This window comes from Labeo rohita, chromosome 6, assembly GCF_022985175.1.
Source record: "Labeo rohita strain BAU-BD-2019 chromosome 6, IGBB_LRoh.1.0, whole genome shotgun sequence".
In the NCBI taxonomy this organism is placed as follows: domain Eukaryota; kingdom Metazoa; phylum Chordata; class Actinopteri; order Cypriniformes; family Cyprinidae; genus Labeo; species Labeo rohita.
The window spans coordinates 8306259-8324168 of record NC_066874.1 but is presented as its reverse complement, the minus strand read 5'-3'; the positions used below and the strand labels follow the sequence as shown (position 1 = coordinate 8324168).

At 34.9% G+C, this 17910-nt stretch overlaps 2 protein-coding genes across 2 annotated transcripts in view; one reads left to right on the top strand and one right to left on the bottom strand.

Moving 5' to 3' along the window:
• col5a2b (collagen, type V, alpha 2b) overlaps positions 1-7903 on the bottom strand; it is a 33446-nt gene extending 25543 nt beyond the window's left edge. The window contains exons 1-3 of the mRNA XM_051113418.1: positions 7558-7903; positions 562-774; positions 387-403 (exon numbers count right to left, since the gene is read on the bottom strand). Of these exons, the coding sequence (XP_050969375.1) occupies positions 387-403; positions 562-774; positions 7558-7648 (321 nt within the window). The 5' untranslated portion in view covers positions 7649-7903. The remainder of the gene's footprint in view (positions 1-386; positions 404-561; positions 775-7557) is intronic.
• A 2877-nt stretch (positions 7904-10780) lies between these two features.
• pjvk (pejvakin) lies at positions 10781-17471 on the top strand. The gene is made up of 7 exons (XM_051112685.1): positions 10781-10810; positions 12292-12542; positions 12745-12940; positions 14791-14932; positions 15022-15139; positions 16042-16185; positions 16267-17471. The coding sequence occupies exons 2-7, from the start codon at positions 12332-12334 to the stop codon at positions 16566-16568; spliced, it is 1113 nt and encodes a 370-aa protein (XP_050968642.1). The 5' UTR covers positions 10781-10810; positions 12292-12331; the 3' UTR covers positions 16569-17471.
• Positions 17472-17910: the final 439 nt, after the last annotated feature.

Below are 17910 nucleotides of genomic sequence, written 5' to 3'. Positions count from 1 at the left end.
GTTCCAAAAAATATTTGGCAGCACAACTGTTGATATTATCCAACATTGATCATTCTAATAATAAATCCGCATATTAGAATGATTTCTGAAGGATCATGTGACACTTAAGACTGGAGTAACAGCTGATAAAAATTCAGCTTTTCATCACAGGAATAAATTCTATTTTAAAGTATGTTAAAATAAAAAACATTATTTTATATTGTAAAAACATTTTGCAATATTACTATTTTTTTTTCTATATTTTTAATCAAATAAATGCAGCCTTGATGAGCATAAGAGACTTCTTTAAAGACTATTACAAGTCTTACTGACCCCAAACTTTTGAACGGTAGTGTATATATATATATATATATATATAATGTCTGATTTTAAAAGCATTCACATACCTTAATCGCAATTGTTTCTGCAAAAGAAACACAAAATAGTATGTAAACGAATTCAGGATAAATTATAGTAAGTATCTAAAATAATAAATACTCTAAAACTCATCTACATTAATTCCCTTTTGGAATGTAATTCACGTCTGCCCTCTAGCGGCCGTAGAGTGTATGTCAGTCTCACCGATTCTTCCACGCGCGCTGGCGAAGGTTTGACAGACGGGGCAGCATTCTCCCTCTGGGATCACGAGCTCTTGGCATCCATTCAGGTCCTCACAGCGGATCTCCTCACAGATCACCTGGCCTTTATCACATACACAAAGTTTGCACCGCTCTGGCTTCCAAATCTCATTTTCTGCATAAATCTGATCACCATCTTTACAGCTTGTCGTTTCCTCTGTTCAAAGATGACAAGGAAAACAAACATAAGTATATACAGTATCAGTCGTTTATAGCCTATGACACAAATATTACATTCACATTAGCCACATTATCACATAAAAACATTAAAAATTAAGACAAAAGGTGTGGAGCTTTATCAGTTATTTGCTGTTTCACAGAGGGCTATAGTTTTGTTTTTGCTTTTTTATGAGGTGAGAATGGGTTGTCGGATATATTTTTGCTGAGTTAATTAGTGGCAAAAAGCACTACTGTAAAGTCTACTGTACAAATTCAATCCGCCAGCAGAGGTCAGTGTAGAGTCACGAATTATTTTGTTCCAGTAAATGAGCTAATTCTCATGTTTATCCACCTTTTTGGCGAGGCCATTTGTAAATGTTATGGCTTTGACTTCCGGTTCACCCTCATCCTTGACTTCATCCTAGTCCAGCTATTTTTAGCTGTACAAAACTGCTCGTTTTGCTGCTTTGTATTGCAAATTGGTGTGTCTTACCATATTATTTTGATGTATTATCAATTAACCCTGCTGAAAAAAAACAATAGAACCATTACAGAAAATTCTAATGGTTTCCACTAGAAATACCATTATAAACCATCAACTTTTAACCATTAAAACCATTAAAAATAGTTTTCTGTAGTGTGTTTTGGGACATATTCCATTAGGATTTATTGATTTTAACAAGCCACCAATAGAAGGTGAACAATTACCAGTAGAGACCAACAGTGTCCATTACGGTTTCCATTAAAACCAATACAAGTCCCATGATAACCAGTAAAACCATTACACATTTTGTGATGGTGTCTGTTGTTTTTTTTTTTCAGACTGGTTTGTTCTGCAAACAGTTTTACCGTTTACTGCACCTTGTTATTCTTCCCGTTATTTCCTTATAATGGCTAATAAAGCATAAGTTCCACCCATATACTTACTTCCACGTTGAAGAAAAAGGTGGATTACCACTCTACTCTTCAGACATACTGCCAAGATATTGCTTCATATACCTTAAGGTGTCCTGACAGCTAACAGTCCTTACAAAAACTTTTAAAAATTAACCATTGCAATGTGTTACCACCACTGTCATTGAGAGAAAAAATCACCAAGGTTGAATATTTCTTTCATCACTGAGGGAGATGCCAAAATGGAGCTGCTGTAAGCGATTTCTGCACTGCTAGTAATAAAAAAGAATTACTATGAAACTATTTTATGGTAATCTATTGTTTTAATCAAATCTAAATTTTCAAAGGAGCTCCCTTCTCAGTTGCTATATACAATATCCAAATATGGGAAATTAAAGTTGCAGCATTACAAGAATGGGCACCATATTTGGGCCTGCGTAAAACATTGCAAAAGAGACAACAATTTACTATGAATTTACTACATCAAATATCAAAAATATACCAAAGTTGTTCAGGAGACACTTTTAGTGCTGAGGGAAGGCCGGGAATGGATAACATTTTTAATTTCTTCATTTAATTTCACATTGTGGCATGGTCAGTAGCAGTTTAACCTGTGTTTGTCAGTCTATATCAGCTTTACATATAAAGTAACATGTATCTATACACCACAAACCCCTCAGACGATGGCCTGTAATAGAGCACTAGTCACACTGGCCTGGTCCACAATCTGCCCTTCACAAGGACATGTACTGTAAGTAACTATAATTATAATCAAAGTATAAAAACGAGAACTAGAGCAAGGGCACCATTCATCCTGCTTGCCCTCGTAGCTGGTGATCACATCATATACCACACCCTGTAATTGAGGTCTGCAGCTGGAGGCCTTCAGCCATTTTCCACTCAGTCCATTGAGGATTCACCTCTCGTGTACCACATTAAGACTTCTTGAACCTTCTTTTTTTGAGTCAAATTATAAAGCGGGTCTGTCTACATTAGAGGTGCCCCAAGTTTGGACTATGAAGGGCCAAACATTTAACTTGACAAAGGTAAATGTTGCATTATATCCAAAATCAAATTTAGTTATATTCTCTTCACTTCTCCACATACTAAAAATCACCAAAAAAATAACAGGTGCATCTCAAAAAAATAGAATTTTGTGAAAAAGTTCATTTTTTTCTGTAACTTATTTCAAAAACTGAAACTTTCATATATTCTAGATTCATTACAACTAAAACTAAAACATTTCAAAAGTTTCAATTTTGAGAATTGGAGCTTACAGCTCATGAAAGTCAAAAATCTAGTATCTCAAAATATTACAATATTTATGTTTGAGTTTCATTTAATGGCCATCCCAACAGTATGCATTCCGGGTATCTCTTGTTCTTTGAAACCACAATAATATGGAAGACTGCTGACTTGGTCCAGAAGACAATCTTTGACACCCTCCACAAAGAGGGTAAGTCACAGAAGGTCATTACTAAATGGGGTGGCTGTTTACAGAGTGCTGTATCAAAGCATATTAAATTGAGTTGACTGGAATGAAGAAAATGCGTAGAAAAAGGTGCACAAGCAACATGAATGACTGCAAGCTTGAGAAAACTGTCAAGCAAAGCCAATTCAAACACTTGGGAGAGCTTCTTCAGGAAAAGGGCTATCAAGCCACTTCTGAAACAGAAACAACATCAGAAGCATCTTAGGAGAAAAAGAACTGGATTGTTGCTCAGTGGTCCAAAGTCCTCTTTTCAGTTAAAAGTAAATTTTGCAATTCATGTTGAAATCATGGTTCCAGAGTCTGGAGGAAGACACAAGCTGAATGCAAGAATACAAGAATCCAAGCTGCTTGAAGTCCAGTGTGAAGTTTCTGAGGTCAGTGATGATTTGGGGTGCCCTGACGTCTGCTGGTGTTGGTCCATTGTGTTTTGTCCATGCAGCCGTCTACTTTGGAGCACTATATGCTTCCATCTGCTGACAAGCTTTCCAGCTTTTCCAGCAGGACTTTAGCACCTCCTCAAAGTGCCAAAACCACTTCCAAGTGGTTTGCTGACCATGATCTTACTGTGCTTGATTGGCCAGCCAACACGCCTGACCGTAACCCCATAGAGAATCTATGAGATATTTTCAAGAGAAAGATGAGAAACAGTCGATCCAACAACATACAGACGAGCTGAAGGCTCAACAGTGCCTCAGCAGTGCCACAGGCTGATCTCTTCTATGCCACACCTCAATGATACTGGATTTTTTGACGTTCATGAGCTGTAAACTCTAATTTAAACAAATAAACTTTTGAAATGTTTTGCTTTACATGTAATGAATCTAGAATACGGTATATGAAAGTTTCAGTTTTTGAAATAAGTTACAGAAAAAAATGAACTTTTTCACGATATTCAAATTTTTTGAGATGCACCTGTATACATGCTTCAATGGCATGTTTTCCCCCCTCACTATTGTGATATGGCAAGGCAGACAAAATCAAAGATCATCAGGGGCCAATTTTGGCCCACAGGCCCTGGTTTGGGTATATCTGGCCTGTACAATACAGTACATCTTTCATTTTCTTTACTTTAAGGTTTTCTCTGTGCTCAAATGGTTTAAAACATTCTTTAATCTTTCTTTTTTTTCATATCTTATCCTGTCCTAACGTTTCCGGTTTGACACAAAATTGTCTATTTTGTAAAAATAAATTAAACTGCATCATCTTTTCGCCCATTTTCCATATAACATATTCAAACTACAGGAGATTACTGACAGTATCACAGTGTGCATGTAGTGATGCATACTTAAGACCTTCCGTTTAATACTTTAACATAATTATAGAGTAATATATAATTTATGACATTATATCATCAGTCAGAATACCGATCATCATTTTCTGTGACTGTGAGTGACAGCTCCAGGCTGTGATAACTCTTGATTAGATGCTGTAGCATGACATAGGTGGCAGACAGAGTAAATATCAGTTCTGATGCTCAAAGTCTGTCACATCAGAGACTATTCTGAGGGCTGGCAACTATTGCTTCCACTGCTCTAATTAAGCAATAATGTGTATGACTGTATCTACAAGCCTTTAATGCAGTTCTCTAGTGCAGGAACACAGTGGAAGTGCAGACAGCTTTATGCAAGGTAAGAATTATTTTAGGAGACATTTGTTGCCTCAGAGGCGTTTGGGACAGCTGTAATTGTTTCAGTAAAGGCCCAAATTATGTCATAAAGACATTCCAAGCAATTAAGAAGATTGAGTGAAATTTCTCTTCACTTTTTCTTCCCAAAATTATAGACTTTGTGAAACAAATTAACAGAATATTTCATAAATACTTACAATATAAATGTATAACTTAAAAATAAATAAATATTTTTTTAAATGATGATATAATTACATGAAAATTCAATCACTAATACAGCAACTGCTGAAAACCTAAACTGATCATTTAAGTTAAATCCCAAATGTAATTTGTAAATGAATATTTAAAATATAATGGCTAAATATTATGTTTGCCCACTTAGTCTGCTTAATGCCTGTCTAAACTTCACTAAGCCTAAAATAATATGAAATGTAAATCATTTTCAGTATTGTCAATAGCACTGAAGCAGTAAAACTACTAGCAGCAGGACACCTGCTGCTACTCAGCTGTATAAAACTAGCCTATTTAAGAAAGAAAGAAAGAAAGAAAGAAAGAAAGAAAGCAAGTACCAATTTAGTGGAAAAGCACATACGTTATTTTGGGGTAACCACAGCAGCCTCTATTATAGGTTACGCTTAACTTTAGTCTGTGGGTAACTTTTATTTCTGTCGAAGTGAAAAGGCACGCCCTCTGTCTGAAGTTTTTAACAAAAATATCCTCTTTGGAATGTACATTTCTTTACTATATTTTCATGTATAGAATGTATTTGTCATATTGGTAGAAGCAAATTTCTCTGTAAGTGATCCTGTGATTGACTTAACACCCTCCCCCTCATAAAACATTACAAGCTGGCTCTCATAAGGGTCATGACGTGTCTCCATGTGGGATAATGACTGTGAGAAGCTCACACACGTTGTTTTATGTATCTGTATATTAGACCAGACTGATGTACAATAAAGGAAAAGTTCACCTAAAAATTCAAATTCTGTCACTCAGTTACTCACAGGTTGCTACAAATCTGTATACGCTTCTTTTTTTTCTTTAAAAAGATCTTTTATTTACAACAGAAGAAAGAAACTCATAGACGTTTGAAACAACTTGAGAGTGAGTACTGTAATTGTGGACAGAATTTAAAAAATAAAGGTGCTTCTGTTTCACAAAAGGTTCTTTGTGGCAAGAAAGGTTCTTCAGATTATAAAAAGGTAAGAAAGAGTTGTTTTTTAAAGAACATTTGACTAAATGTTTTTTTGTGGAACCAAAAATGGCTCTTCTATGGCATCACTGTGAAGGACATTTTGAAGAGTGTTGGGTAAACAATCCCTTGAAACTAAGGTTTAAGTGTGATTGCATGAATTCACCATGCCAAAGTTTTAAATTCAATGTCATTTTAGACTCCCAATCTATTCCTGCTGAGCTACCGGACAGTGCTGATCAATAACTTCACCTGAATTGTAGTGTTAGACTAAAGTGAATGTGAAAACATCATGGTTGGATTTCAGGCAAACGCATTTGCCACATGATTGGGTGTGTCTAGCATCTCTTTTGGGAAGAACAGCGACCACAATTGGTGGCCTGCTTTGGTCCGTGAAAACCTCACATCATTATACACAAGGCCATGAAATTATGCCTCCAACTCCAGAGAGCGCTGACAAAGCAGAAGATCAGGAAATTTAGCTTGCTAGTTTACTATTAACTAAGAAATTCAAATTGTGCAAGGAAGGATTCTATTCGAGTAATGAAGGTCCTTCTTCATGTCAGCGTTAACTTGATTCAGAAATATGGCTATTTCATCACCTCATATCCTTTTTTAATGCTGGTCATAACATAAATGGGACATAAATGGGACTTAATAGGATGAATTTGGAGTTTAACCAAAAATGAAAATTCTGTCATCTTACTCACACTAATGTTGTTCCATACCTGTATGACTTTTTTCTTCTGTGGAACATTAAATGAGGGTTTTTAAAAAATGAAAGTGCACAGAGACTGAGTCATACAGGCTTAAAACAACACAAGGTGAGTAAGCGATGACAGAGTTTTAATTTTGGGGTTTATTTTAAGCATTAATTTCATCCTGAATTACACAGGGAAAAAAAGTAGTTTAGGTTTTACACTGAAACAATTTTCACTCAGATATTGCTAGTAAATTTCACATTTACAAAGAAATGGCAAGTAGAATGAATTAAACATGACATTTTGAAGTAGAAAAAACATTATAGTATTTTCTTCTAAAACAATTTAACAACTTTGAAAAATCTTTTTTTTTATCTAACCATCTGGATCATACTTTAAAAAGCAAATCGGGACAAATTATCATAAGTGTCTCAAAATACCCGTACTTCATGCATAATTTACATAATTAAACTGGAGTTATGCAAAAAAAAAAAAAAAACATACAGCAGTGGTAAACATATTAAACTTTAAACACTTTAAACATTCCAGACAAATTAGTCTAAATGTAAATCAAACATTTTGCATATTCTATTATCTTCATAATAATCTATAGCCTAAATAATTTCCACCGACACCCAAAAAACACCATGATGTGATCTTGTTTTCTCAGATATTAAAGTAAAAGAAGTCAGAAAGGCCATTGTATTTTACAGAATGATTATTCAGGTGTAAACAAGGTAATTGTAACTTATTCCACCTCTTTCAAGCACTTTTTACATATTTCTATCAAATACTACAGTTGCGCATACTGGCACACAGAGTATCAGTCTTCACCTGCCGTATTAGGTTGGTGAAGTATGAGACAGGTTACTCACCGATCTTGATATCCTGGCACGTGATCAATAACACCTGGGCCAAACAGATCCCCAGCCATACAGGTATCCTGAGGCGATGAGCTGCAGTCATTTTCACAACAGGGAGGTGCAGGCCTTGCCCGTGCCTGCCACAGGAGGTAGACTATGAAAAAATCACAACTTCACCATACGCTCCACAAGATGCCCACTCTACCCGAGAGCACAGCTGCCAGCCTCTGTGCAGACGCTCCTGTATGAAACTCCAGGCAGCCTGTGCGCCCCCGCCCTGTGGTTCTCCAGCCTCTCATCTAGCGGGAGCAAAAATAACTCTAGTCTCTAGTCTTTCCTAAGATGATGCACGCTTAGGAAGAACATGAAGCAGAAAGCATCATGTATCACTGTCATTACACTCAAATGCTCACCAGCATCATTCACCAGACACCAATTGGCTTTAATTGTAGGATAACCACATTATAAAAAATAATTTTTCAAAGATGTAAATAAAACAAAGATTATTATAGTAGGATTTACAAGAAAATACTCAGTATAATCTCAGTGTTTCTACTTCACTTTCATTTACTTGCAATTTCTTCATAACTGTGGAATTTATAGTCTATTTCTGAGTGAAGAAGTAAATCCTTCACCAAATTTTCAGTGTATATGTAGTGGGTTTATGTATGTATGTATTATGGCAAGGGTGGCAGTGCTTCCTCAAAATACTGAATGAGAAAATACAAAAATAAAACAACGATAATATTACAAAATATAACTTTAAAAAGTGTATAAATCACTCGTTATTCTAAAGGAAAGCAGGTAAAGTTACAGCGGGAGTCCGCGTCTCTCTCACCTCCCCTGAGTACATTGAGTTTTAACAGACAGTCTAAAATGTGCACTGTGCGGTGGGTTTGGTGGGGGGTAATTGAGAATGAATAGGGAAAAGTCACGTGAGAGAAGGCAATACCTCCATCGCGATATAATTGGATATGACTGGATATGATCGGCTGTGATTGGTTCATGTGCTAAATCCCACCTCTTATGTTCATGCTTGTTCGCGAATCAGTCGGAAAGAACAATATAATGGCCATAATGGGAGGATTAATTTACAACTCACACACTTAAATATAACCACTTTGTTACAAAATAAGACTTGGCATGAAAACGTGATCTGTGGGAATTTTTAGTGAGGTTGGTGAAATTTAAAGTAACGTTAGGCTAAATTTCCGTGCCCTGCTGGGCCCTAAGCTGGTTAGCTGGTTTTAGCTGGTCAGTAGGCTGGTTTTAGAGGGGTTTTGGCCACTTCCAGGCATAGCTGGTCAGGCTGGGAGACCAGTTGGAACAACCAGCTAAAACCAGCCTGACCAGCCTAGCTAAGCTGGGAGACCAGCTAAAACCAGCTACTTCCAGCTTAAACCAGTTAAGACCAGCCAACCAGCCTAGGCTGGTTTTAGCTGTTTTTTCAGCAGGGAGGGACCAATACTTACCGAGCTTTGATGACTGATGATCAAAATTCCAAAATAGTTGAAAGTGAAATATTACGAAGAATAGTTGCACATAAGTTGACAAATAAAAAATATTTTTAAATTGTTACTGCCTTGAGTTATTATTTTGGAATAAATGTCAAATAACTTGATGAGATTCATTCTTGACTTTGATAAATAAAATACTGATTACATTGCTAATGTAAAAATATACATAGATTTTTTTATATTTATTTAACCAAGAGAATGTGACTGGGACATTAATTTAAATTTGATTCAAATTGAATTTAAGAATTTTGCCTCCTCATTTCAAAACACTACCGCACGTAATACGTATGTAATGTGTAGAACTGGTGAACGTATTTGTTAATTGACGAGTTTGACACACATAAAAAACAAACCTTTTTTTTACTGATGTTGCCCAGACAAAAATACTTTTTTTTTTTGTAGTAATTCAAATACTAAAACAGTTACAAAACACAAAACAATTCATTTTGGTTTAAAATATGCCTTTAGGTCTGTAGTTGCCTTAATGTAAGACACTTATATTGCACCCGAAGGCATAAAGTGCTAAACATGACCATTTGCTAAGCTAGTAAACATGAATTAGTCAATACTCTCATTAATATTCATGAGTTAAAACTCATTAACATGAGATATTCCTGTCAGTCTTTCATGCTGTAATGCAAGGAGCTGATGAAGGTCATGATTACCATTAATATTTATATGTAAATGTAATTTAAATGTTATACCCATATGCAATAATGATTTAATGTAACTGTTTACATATATATAACATTTAATTGATCAAAAGTGGCAATAAAGATATTTGTAATGTTTTAAAAGATTTTTATTTCAAATAAATGCTGTTTTTAAACACTTTATTCAAGAAATTCAAAAGAAGATTCAAATATTAAGCATCAGAACTGTTTTCAGCTTATAATACAAATAAATGTTTCTTGAGCACCAAATCAGCATATTAGAATCATTTCTGAAGGATCATGTGACACTGAAGACTTAAATAAAATAGAGTAAATAGAGTAAAATGCATTTTAAAAAGTGTTAAAATAAATGCAGCCAAACGCACACAAACATTTTGTCATACAAATTTGGAACAACATGAGTAGATGATGACAGAATTTACATTTCTGTGTGATTTCTTTAGTAACAGAGTTATAGGCTTTGTACCTCTAAAGAAACTTTGGTGGGTCAGGGTTCATTTTGAAACCACTACAGGATTGGTCATTCATACTCGGCCAGCCTAATTGCACAAATCTTTCTGCATCTAAGAAGGCAAATTACTTCAAGACAAATTTGGGTTTTTAAACTGTTTCCCTCCTATTCATGTCATTACAGTTGTTTGTACAGTTCTAAATGAAGAAGGTTATTCCCGTTGCAAACATTCTCCCACCTTATCGTCATAATTGCCAGACTAACACAGTGACCTCAGGACATTCTTGGCTGCCATCACAATGAATTACTGTACGGAGCGTGTTCTAGAAACTATAAACAACTCTTTACAAAAGCTCTTTTTCTCCATTAATGTTTTACCAGTGTGCCTTCAACAGTAACGGACCTCAGTTGTCTCCACCCATCAGTGGACATAAAGAGGAGCCACATGAGGTCACAAATGAGTGAGTCATTACGTAAATACATTTTAGCCAAAAGAACCTTGTGTGCTGGAGAATAAACATATTCTAACAAACTGCTTTATGCAGACTCACAGGTTCCCTTCTACCACAGTAGAAAGAAGCCACATTGTTAGTGTAAGCAAATAGATCCTGTTCGGTTATAAGGTGAGAAACATCTTTTGGTCTTAAACCACAGTTTATCACTGCATCACCAGACTTCACAGATTGTAGATTTTCTGATCCATCTTAAATATAGCATGCCATAAAATAATTTAAACTCAAAGCAAAAGCTGTTATTCTTCAGATGTTATTCTGGTAAAACATGACATGATTTATCTCTTACATGTGTGGTTTCTTTTCTACTTTGAAACATTTATTATTTCTCTGGCTAAAGTTGACTTTGTCAGTATAACAAGAAATACCTGGAAACTAAAACAAAACAAAACGAACTAAGAAACTAAAACAAAACTAAACTGAAAAAATGTAAACAAAAAAGAAAGAAAAGAAACTAAAACAAAACTAAACTAAAAGCTAAAAAAACTAAACAACAAATTAAATTAAATTAATCTTCAATGTTTGTTTATAAAAATACAACAGTTTTTTGTTAGTTGTTATTTTTTAGATGTGGTACATATGTGTGTACATATGTGGTTTATTTTATACTTTGAAACATTTATTATTTCTCCGGCTGAAGCTGACTTGGTCAGTATGTAACAAGAAATACCTGAAAACTAAAAAACTAAAAAATAAAAAAAAATAAAAACAAAAAAAGAAACTAAAACTAAACTAAGCTAAAAACAAAACAAACAAAATAAACAAACAAAATTACAAATTAACAAAATTCAATTCAATTCAATTCAGTTGTAACACTTTATAAAAAAAAAGTCCCATTACTAAATGTTACTGCATTAAGATATTTATGAATCTTTAACGTTTGTTATAAAAAATACATGTTTTTTAGTTCATGTTAGCTAATGCCCATTAAATAATATTAACAAATACAACTTTTAATTTTAATAATGTATTAGTAAATATTTAAATTACCTTAAGCTAAAGTTAAAAATTAATTATTTTTAGTTCATATTGTTAGTTCATATTAAATACTATAGTTAACTAAAGTTAACAAACGGAACCTTACTGCATAGTGTTACCAATAAAATAAAATATTTGTCATACAAATTACCACAAATATTATTAATGTAAACTAGCTTAATCCTATTATGCTATACAAAAAAAGGTCATCAGATCTGCAATGCTGTATACATTAAAAACCTCATTACAAGTAATGTAAACTAGGTAATTACAGAACAATCAAGCTAATTGCTTTCTGTTTAAAAAATAATATGAAATAATACTGAACAAGCATTAACAAGATAATTATACTCACTATAAACTCAACTACAATCTGTTCTGGATTAGAGTGAGTTACTTATAACAGATGTGATGGTGTCAGGCCTATTTATTTGAACCCTATAAGACACTACACATATGGCAGAGAACACCCAGATCAGCTTACGGCCACTTTATTATTTATGATCTGGTTGGACAAACCTAAGCAGCACCTCTGCTTCTCATTTAGCCTCGAACAGGTAGCGATGTTGCCACAACTAGAACCAACTCAAATTCATACTATTTTGAATGAACAGACACAGTAACGATATGTTCAAGCTTCGGTGAACTGCAGTCATGTTTGCGGCAGCAACTAAGAACTTTGTGAAGCAGGTTGGGGACACTGGACGTCTTGTTCCTGTGCCCAGTCTAAGTGAAGCGGACCGATATCAACCCCTCAGCCTGGTGACGAGGAAGAGGAGACGACATTTCTGGAAGAAGACCAAATATGCCACAACCCCCTTCTCACTGAAAGACATACTCGTGGGAGAGAAAGAGATCACAGCAGGTGAGACAGAAATATTTAAGAATTTGATATAAATTAGCTACAGATGAACAAACACTTGATTCTTATGCCTTCAGTCAAACATTCATGTAGAATTTTTTATTTGCATGTTTGTATAGAAACTTGTTATATACTGATTTTTTTCATATATGCATACAGTAGTTTTTGTTATGAATGAAGGTGTCTTTTGCGCTTTTTTTGATAGGGGTCTCTTCATATCAGCTCCTAAACTATGAAGACAAGTCTGATGTTGCTTTAAATGGGCGTTTGGGCAACCATCTGATCCACGAGGTGGGAGTAAATGTGAGTGGTTCAGACTCTGTGGCGGTAAAGGCCTCATTTGGGATTGTGACCAAGCATGAGGTGGAGGTTCCTACACTATTAAGGGAACTCAATGCAAGGTAAAAAAAACACTGTGTACATGTTTTTATATATAAAAGTTAGTTCCAGACAGTCATAAAATTTGGCTGGTATTTGGAGCAGCAGCATTAGGAATGCTCACTGTTTATATCACTTCACTGTTTGCACAGACGTTGTTAGGCCAGTAGGTAGCGACAAGTGGCTGCAGTGTTTCCCACAGACTTACGCTCTGTGTGTGGCAGGACTTCCCCCTGAGGATATATATACTGGTTCACATTTACAACTCTGTGTGTTTGCTGTGTAAAACTGAGTTGATTTTCACGTTGGTCTGGATGAAAATGCAAATTCATTCTTTGCCACTAGGTGGTGCTTTTGGAGCGGCAGAAATTGCAGTTTCCTCGGTAATGGCTGCACACAAAACAGCACTGCCCTCACGAACGCTGCTTTAACAGGCATTACAAGCTAGATGAAATTTTCTGAAGACAGTTGGTTTCCTTCAGATATTCACAAATATAAAAATACCCATGCTACGTTTTGATTTGAAACGTGCAGTGGTCATGTTTATTCAACGAAGTCAGTGCCTTTTGAAAAGTCTATAAGTGGCAGTCAGTTTTGATATTGTGGTGGGCCGCCACAAATAAATCAATGTATGGGAAACACTGGGCTGTATTTATGAGAGAGCTAGACCCATTCACTCAGTATTTGGTTAGGAAACATTGCGTTTGCGCCTTTGAACTAAAAAATGTTGGATTTCTTCACAAAACTTTTGTGTTTTCTCTCCAAATTGTTGCATTCCACCCACAAAAATTTTGGGTTCGCTCACAACATTTTGCATTCCCTTGACTCCCAAAAACTCTGTATTTGCTCACAAAAATTTGTGGTTCACTTACGAAACTTTCATGTTTCCTTGATTCCCAAGTAAATGTTTTTTTTGCCTTTTCTTTACATCATATTATTTCCATATAACAGGTAAAATTGTGTCTCAAATTTAAAGGGGACATTTCATGAAAATCTGACTTTTTCCATGTTTAAGTGCTATAATTGTGTCCCTGGTGCATCTCACAACCCAGTAACTTTGTTTTGGTAAGCATTTTTCTGCAAGCATGTGAAATGATGATCCTCTCAGATTTCTCTCCCCTCGTCGTGACTTAGGAAGAAGACGCCCCTAATCTGCACAATTTCCACCAAAGGCGTCACCATTTTTTTCGCAAGCGAAGACATGAACCAGTTTTAACGCCATGACCTTAACAGACATAACTGTTTCTATAAATTGTGTGTTTTTAACATAAACTTGTATTTGACAGTTTAAGTGTAATAAGACATGAAAGAGAAAGAGATAGTTTAGCACTCACATGCCGTATGACAGCTGCTTTCTGGGCGTTCGCTTTGAATGTGTGCACTCAGAAAACCATACTATATATTAACAGATTAAACTGATTTGGCTTTAAAACACATGATTTTAGCGGAATAGACATGATAATCAAAACCAAACATATGTTTTTTGGCAAAATGTCTGGAGTTGCAAACACAGTCCTATTCTGGAAAAGGGGGCGGGGAGCAGCAGCTCATCTGCATTTAAAGAGACATGCATGAAAACAGTGTTTCTGCTTCCACTCAAAATGGGCATTTTCAAAACTATATAATAAACAATCTGTAGGGTGTTTTAAGCTGAAACTTCACAGACACATTCTAGAGACACCTGAGACTTATATTACATCTTGTAAAAAGGGGCATAATAGGTGCCTTTTAAGTTACGGATAACTCCATCTTCAAAATAATGGCTGTGATTACCTGTGGCCTTGCAAATATTCAGTACAGTGGCACCCTTGCTTGTGTACTTGATTAAATGAATCACTACATTCTCATTACTTTTCACGTCTTTTTCAATCAGGAAAGTTGACCTGGATCACTGTTTGATCCGTCAGTCCAAAGAGAGTGGTCGGACCGTCCTGTGTGTTGTCATGGAGAGTATCCGCACCACACGACAGTGTTCCCTCACCGTCCACGCTGGAGTGCGAGGAACTACCATGAGGGTAAACAAATGCAAGTGTGCCTCCCAAACACTATAGGCCTATTTGGTTGTGAAATCTGCTTCTCTGATAATCTCTGTCATCTCACACAGTTCCAGATAGACGATGGTCGAAACCCTAAAGGTCGAGATAAAGCCATTGTTATTCCAGCTCACACGACCATAGCATTCAGTGTGCTGGAGCTTTATGTGCGTCTTGATGGACGTCTCGGTAAGCACTAAATGACTGCATAATTTCAGTAGTGTAGTATTCTGACTTGGGGGAAATAAGATTGTTTTAAAGAAATGTATATTTTATAGCAACTATAGAAGCCTGTTTCTGCCACTGAATAAAAAATTTAAAAAGGTTATTGCTACTTTTTATCTTAATTCTGACTTTTTTCCTCAGAATTGTGTGACAAACACGCAATTCCGAGTCATAAAGTCAGAATTGTGAGAATTGCATGATATAAACTCAAAATTGCGAGACATAAAGTCAGAATTGTTTTGTTCACAATTTTTTTTTCTTGGAAATGCAAGTTCGTACCTTGCAATTCTGACTTTTTTCTCGCAATTCCGAGTTTATATCTCGCAATTATGACTTTTTTCTCAGAATTGTGATATAAACTCACAATTTCTCGCAATTGCATGTTATAAAGTCAGAATTTATATCTCACAATTTTGACTTCATAACTCGCAATTGTGATTTTTATGAGAAAAAAGTCAGAATTTGAGTCTGTTTCACACTGTTCTAAGAAAAAAAGCCAGAGGTGTGAGATAAAAAGTCACAATTACCTTTAAAAAAAAAAAAAAAAAGTAGTTCAGTGGCGGAAACGGGCTTCCATTCAAAACAGATCAAAAGTGGCAGCAAAAACATTTATAATATTACAAAAAATTACTATTTCAAATAAATTATGTTCTTTTGAACTGCCTATTCATCAAAAAAAAAAAAGTTTCACCATTTCCACAAATCAGCACAACATTTTTCAACATTGCTAATGTTTCTTGAGCTTCAAATAAGCATATTAGTGTCATTTCTGAAAGATCGTATGACACTGAAGACTGGAGCAATGAAAATGCTTAAATTCGAAAATGTCTGCTATATCTAATGACCTTTTGTTGAACTTTGGTCAGACATATGTGTGGCACCAGAGTCAGTAGGAGGATTTGAGAGGGAACAAATCCGTGAGCAGCTTGGAGGATTCATTGGCCGCTTTTCTGTTGGAAGACTTCGAAGATTCCTGTCAGGAATCATCTATGGAAATCCTTTCAGAGCAGGTGATATAATTTCTGTTGTCATATGCAATATTCAAAATGATTTTGAAGAAATGTTTTAAATGTCACATGTGCTTGCTGTAGATGACAGGACGTTTGAAGAGCTCACTCACTCTGATATGTACATGGATGATGTTGTGACGGACTACTATGAGAAGGCTGCCAGCATGACTGACTTGTCCACGGCCTACCTGCGAGATGAAAAGCACACACGTGTAAATCTGCTCAACCATAACATACCTAAAGGACCGTGTGCCTTGTGTGGAATGGGCCACCAGAGGCGTGAGACTGTCTACGGCTGTCTGGAATGCTCTTCGGGGGGAAACAAATATGTCCGTCTCCACGCTGTACCATGTTTTGACCTCTGGCATAAAACTATGAGGTGAGGAATGGACTGGAGGAACTCCCAGGGTGATTTTCATGCAAATGTTGTGCAAGATGACCACAAGATGTAACAACCCTCGCCTGTAATTTTAGCAAAAACACATAGCAAAAAAGCAAGAATGTTTTTGCGATTGTTAGTGGCACTAACATGGTAAAACATTTGACTTCAGTCTGATAATTAATTAGTTTAATGATTGATATATTTTTCCTTGTTTTGTCACACTAAAAATTACCCCTAGTATCTTAGTTGTTAAATGACAATCATCTGGTATCTACATTACTGGCCAAAAGTTTGGAATAATTACAATTTTTTAATGTTTTTAAAAGTCTCTTCTGATCACCAAGGCTGCATTTATTTGATCAAAAACACAGTAAAAAAAGTAATATTGTAAAATATTATTACTGTACAATTTAAAATAACTGCTTCTAGTTGAATACATTTTAAAATGTTGTTTATTCCTGTGATCAAATCTACATTTTCAGCATCATTACTCCAGTCTTCAGTATTACATGATTCTTCAGAAATCATTCTAATATGCTGATTTTATCTAAGAAAAATTTCTGATTATTATCAATGTAGAAAACAGTTTATAGTATTAATATGCTTAATATTTTTGTGGAAGGTGTAATACAATTCAAAAGTTTGAGTAATGTATGATTTAACGTTTACTTTTATTCAGCAAGGATATAATTGATCAAAAGTGTCATTAAATACATGTAAAATGTTACAAAAGATTTCTACTTCAGAAAAATGCTGTTCTTTAAATTTTCTATTCTAATCCTGAAAACAAAAAAAATGGAACACCATTTACACAAATATATTATGGAGTAAAAGCTGTTTTTAGCATTTATTATTTTAAGAACCATTATTGATAACTGAGCAGCAAATCAGCAAATTAGAATGATTTCTGAAGGATCATGTGACAGTGAAAACTAGAGTAATGATGCTGAAAATTCAGCTTTGCATCAGTAATAAATTACAACTTATATATATAATTCCAACAAATATATATATATATATATATATATATATATATATATATATATATATAAATAGCTCATTTAAATAGTAATTCTATTTCACAATAATACTGTTTTTATTGTATTTTTTATCAAATAAATGCAGCCTTGGTGAGCATTAGTGGTAAAAACATTATTTTAAAAATCTTAATTATTCCCAACTTTTGACTGACATACAACATTGTGACTCTCATAAATGGAAAACTGTAAAATATGTGTAATACAGTATTATAATAATAATAATAATTATTATTATAATACAAACTGAAAAGACTGATCTCAGACACAATGCTTGGTGCTAACTGTGTATTGTATTGTTTACAT

Coding starts and splice junctions, on each gene's coding strand:
- pjvk (XM_051112685.1), top strand. CDS start 12,332: ATGTTTGCGGCAGCAACTAAGAACTTTGTGAAGCAGGTTGGGGACACT. Junction 12,941..14,790: donor TTAAGGGAACTCAATGCAAG/GTAAAAAAAACA, acceptor TTTTTCAATCAG/GAAAGTTGACCTGGATCACT. Junction 16,186..16,266: donor TGGAAATCCTTTCAGAGCAG/GTGATATAATTT, acceptor TGCTTGCTGTAG/ATGACAGGACGTTTGAAGAG.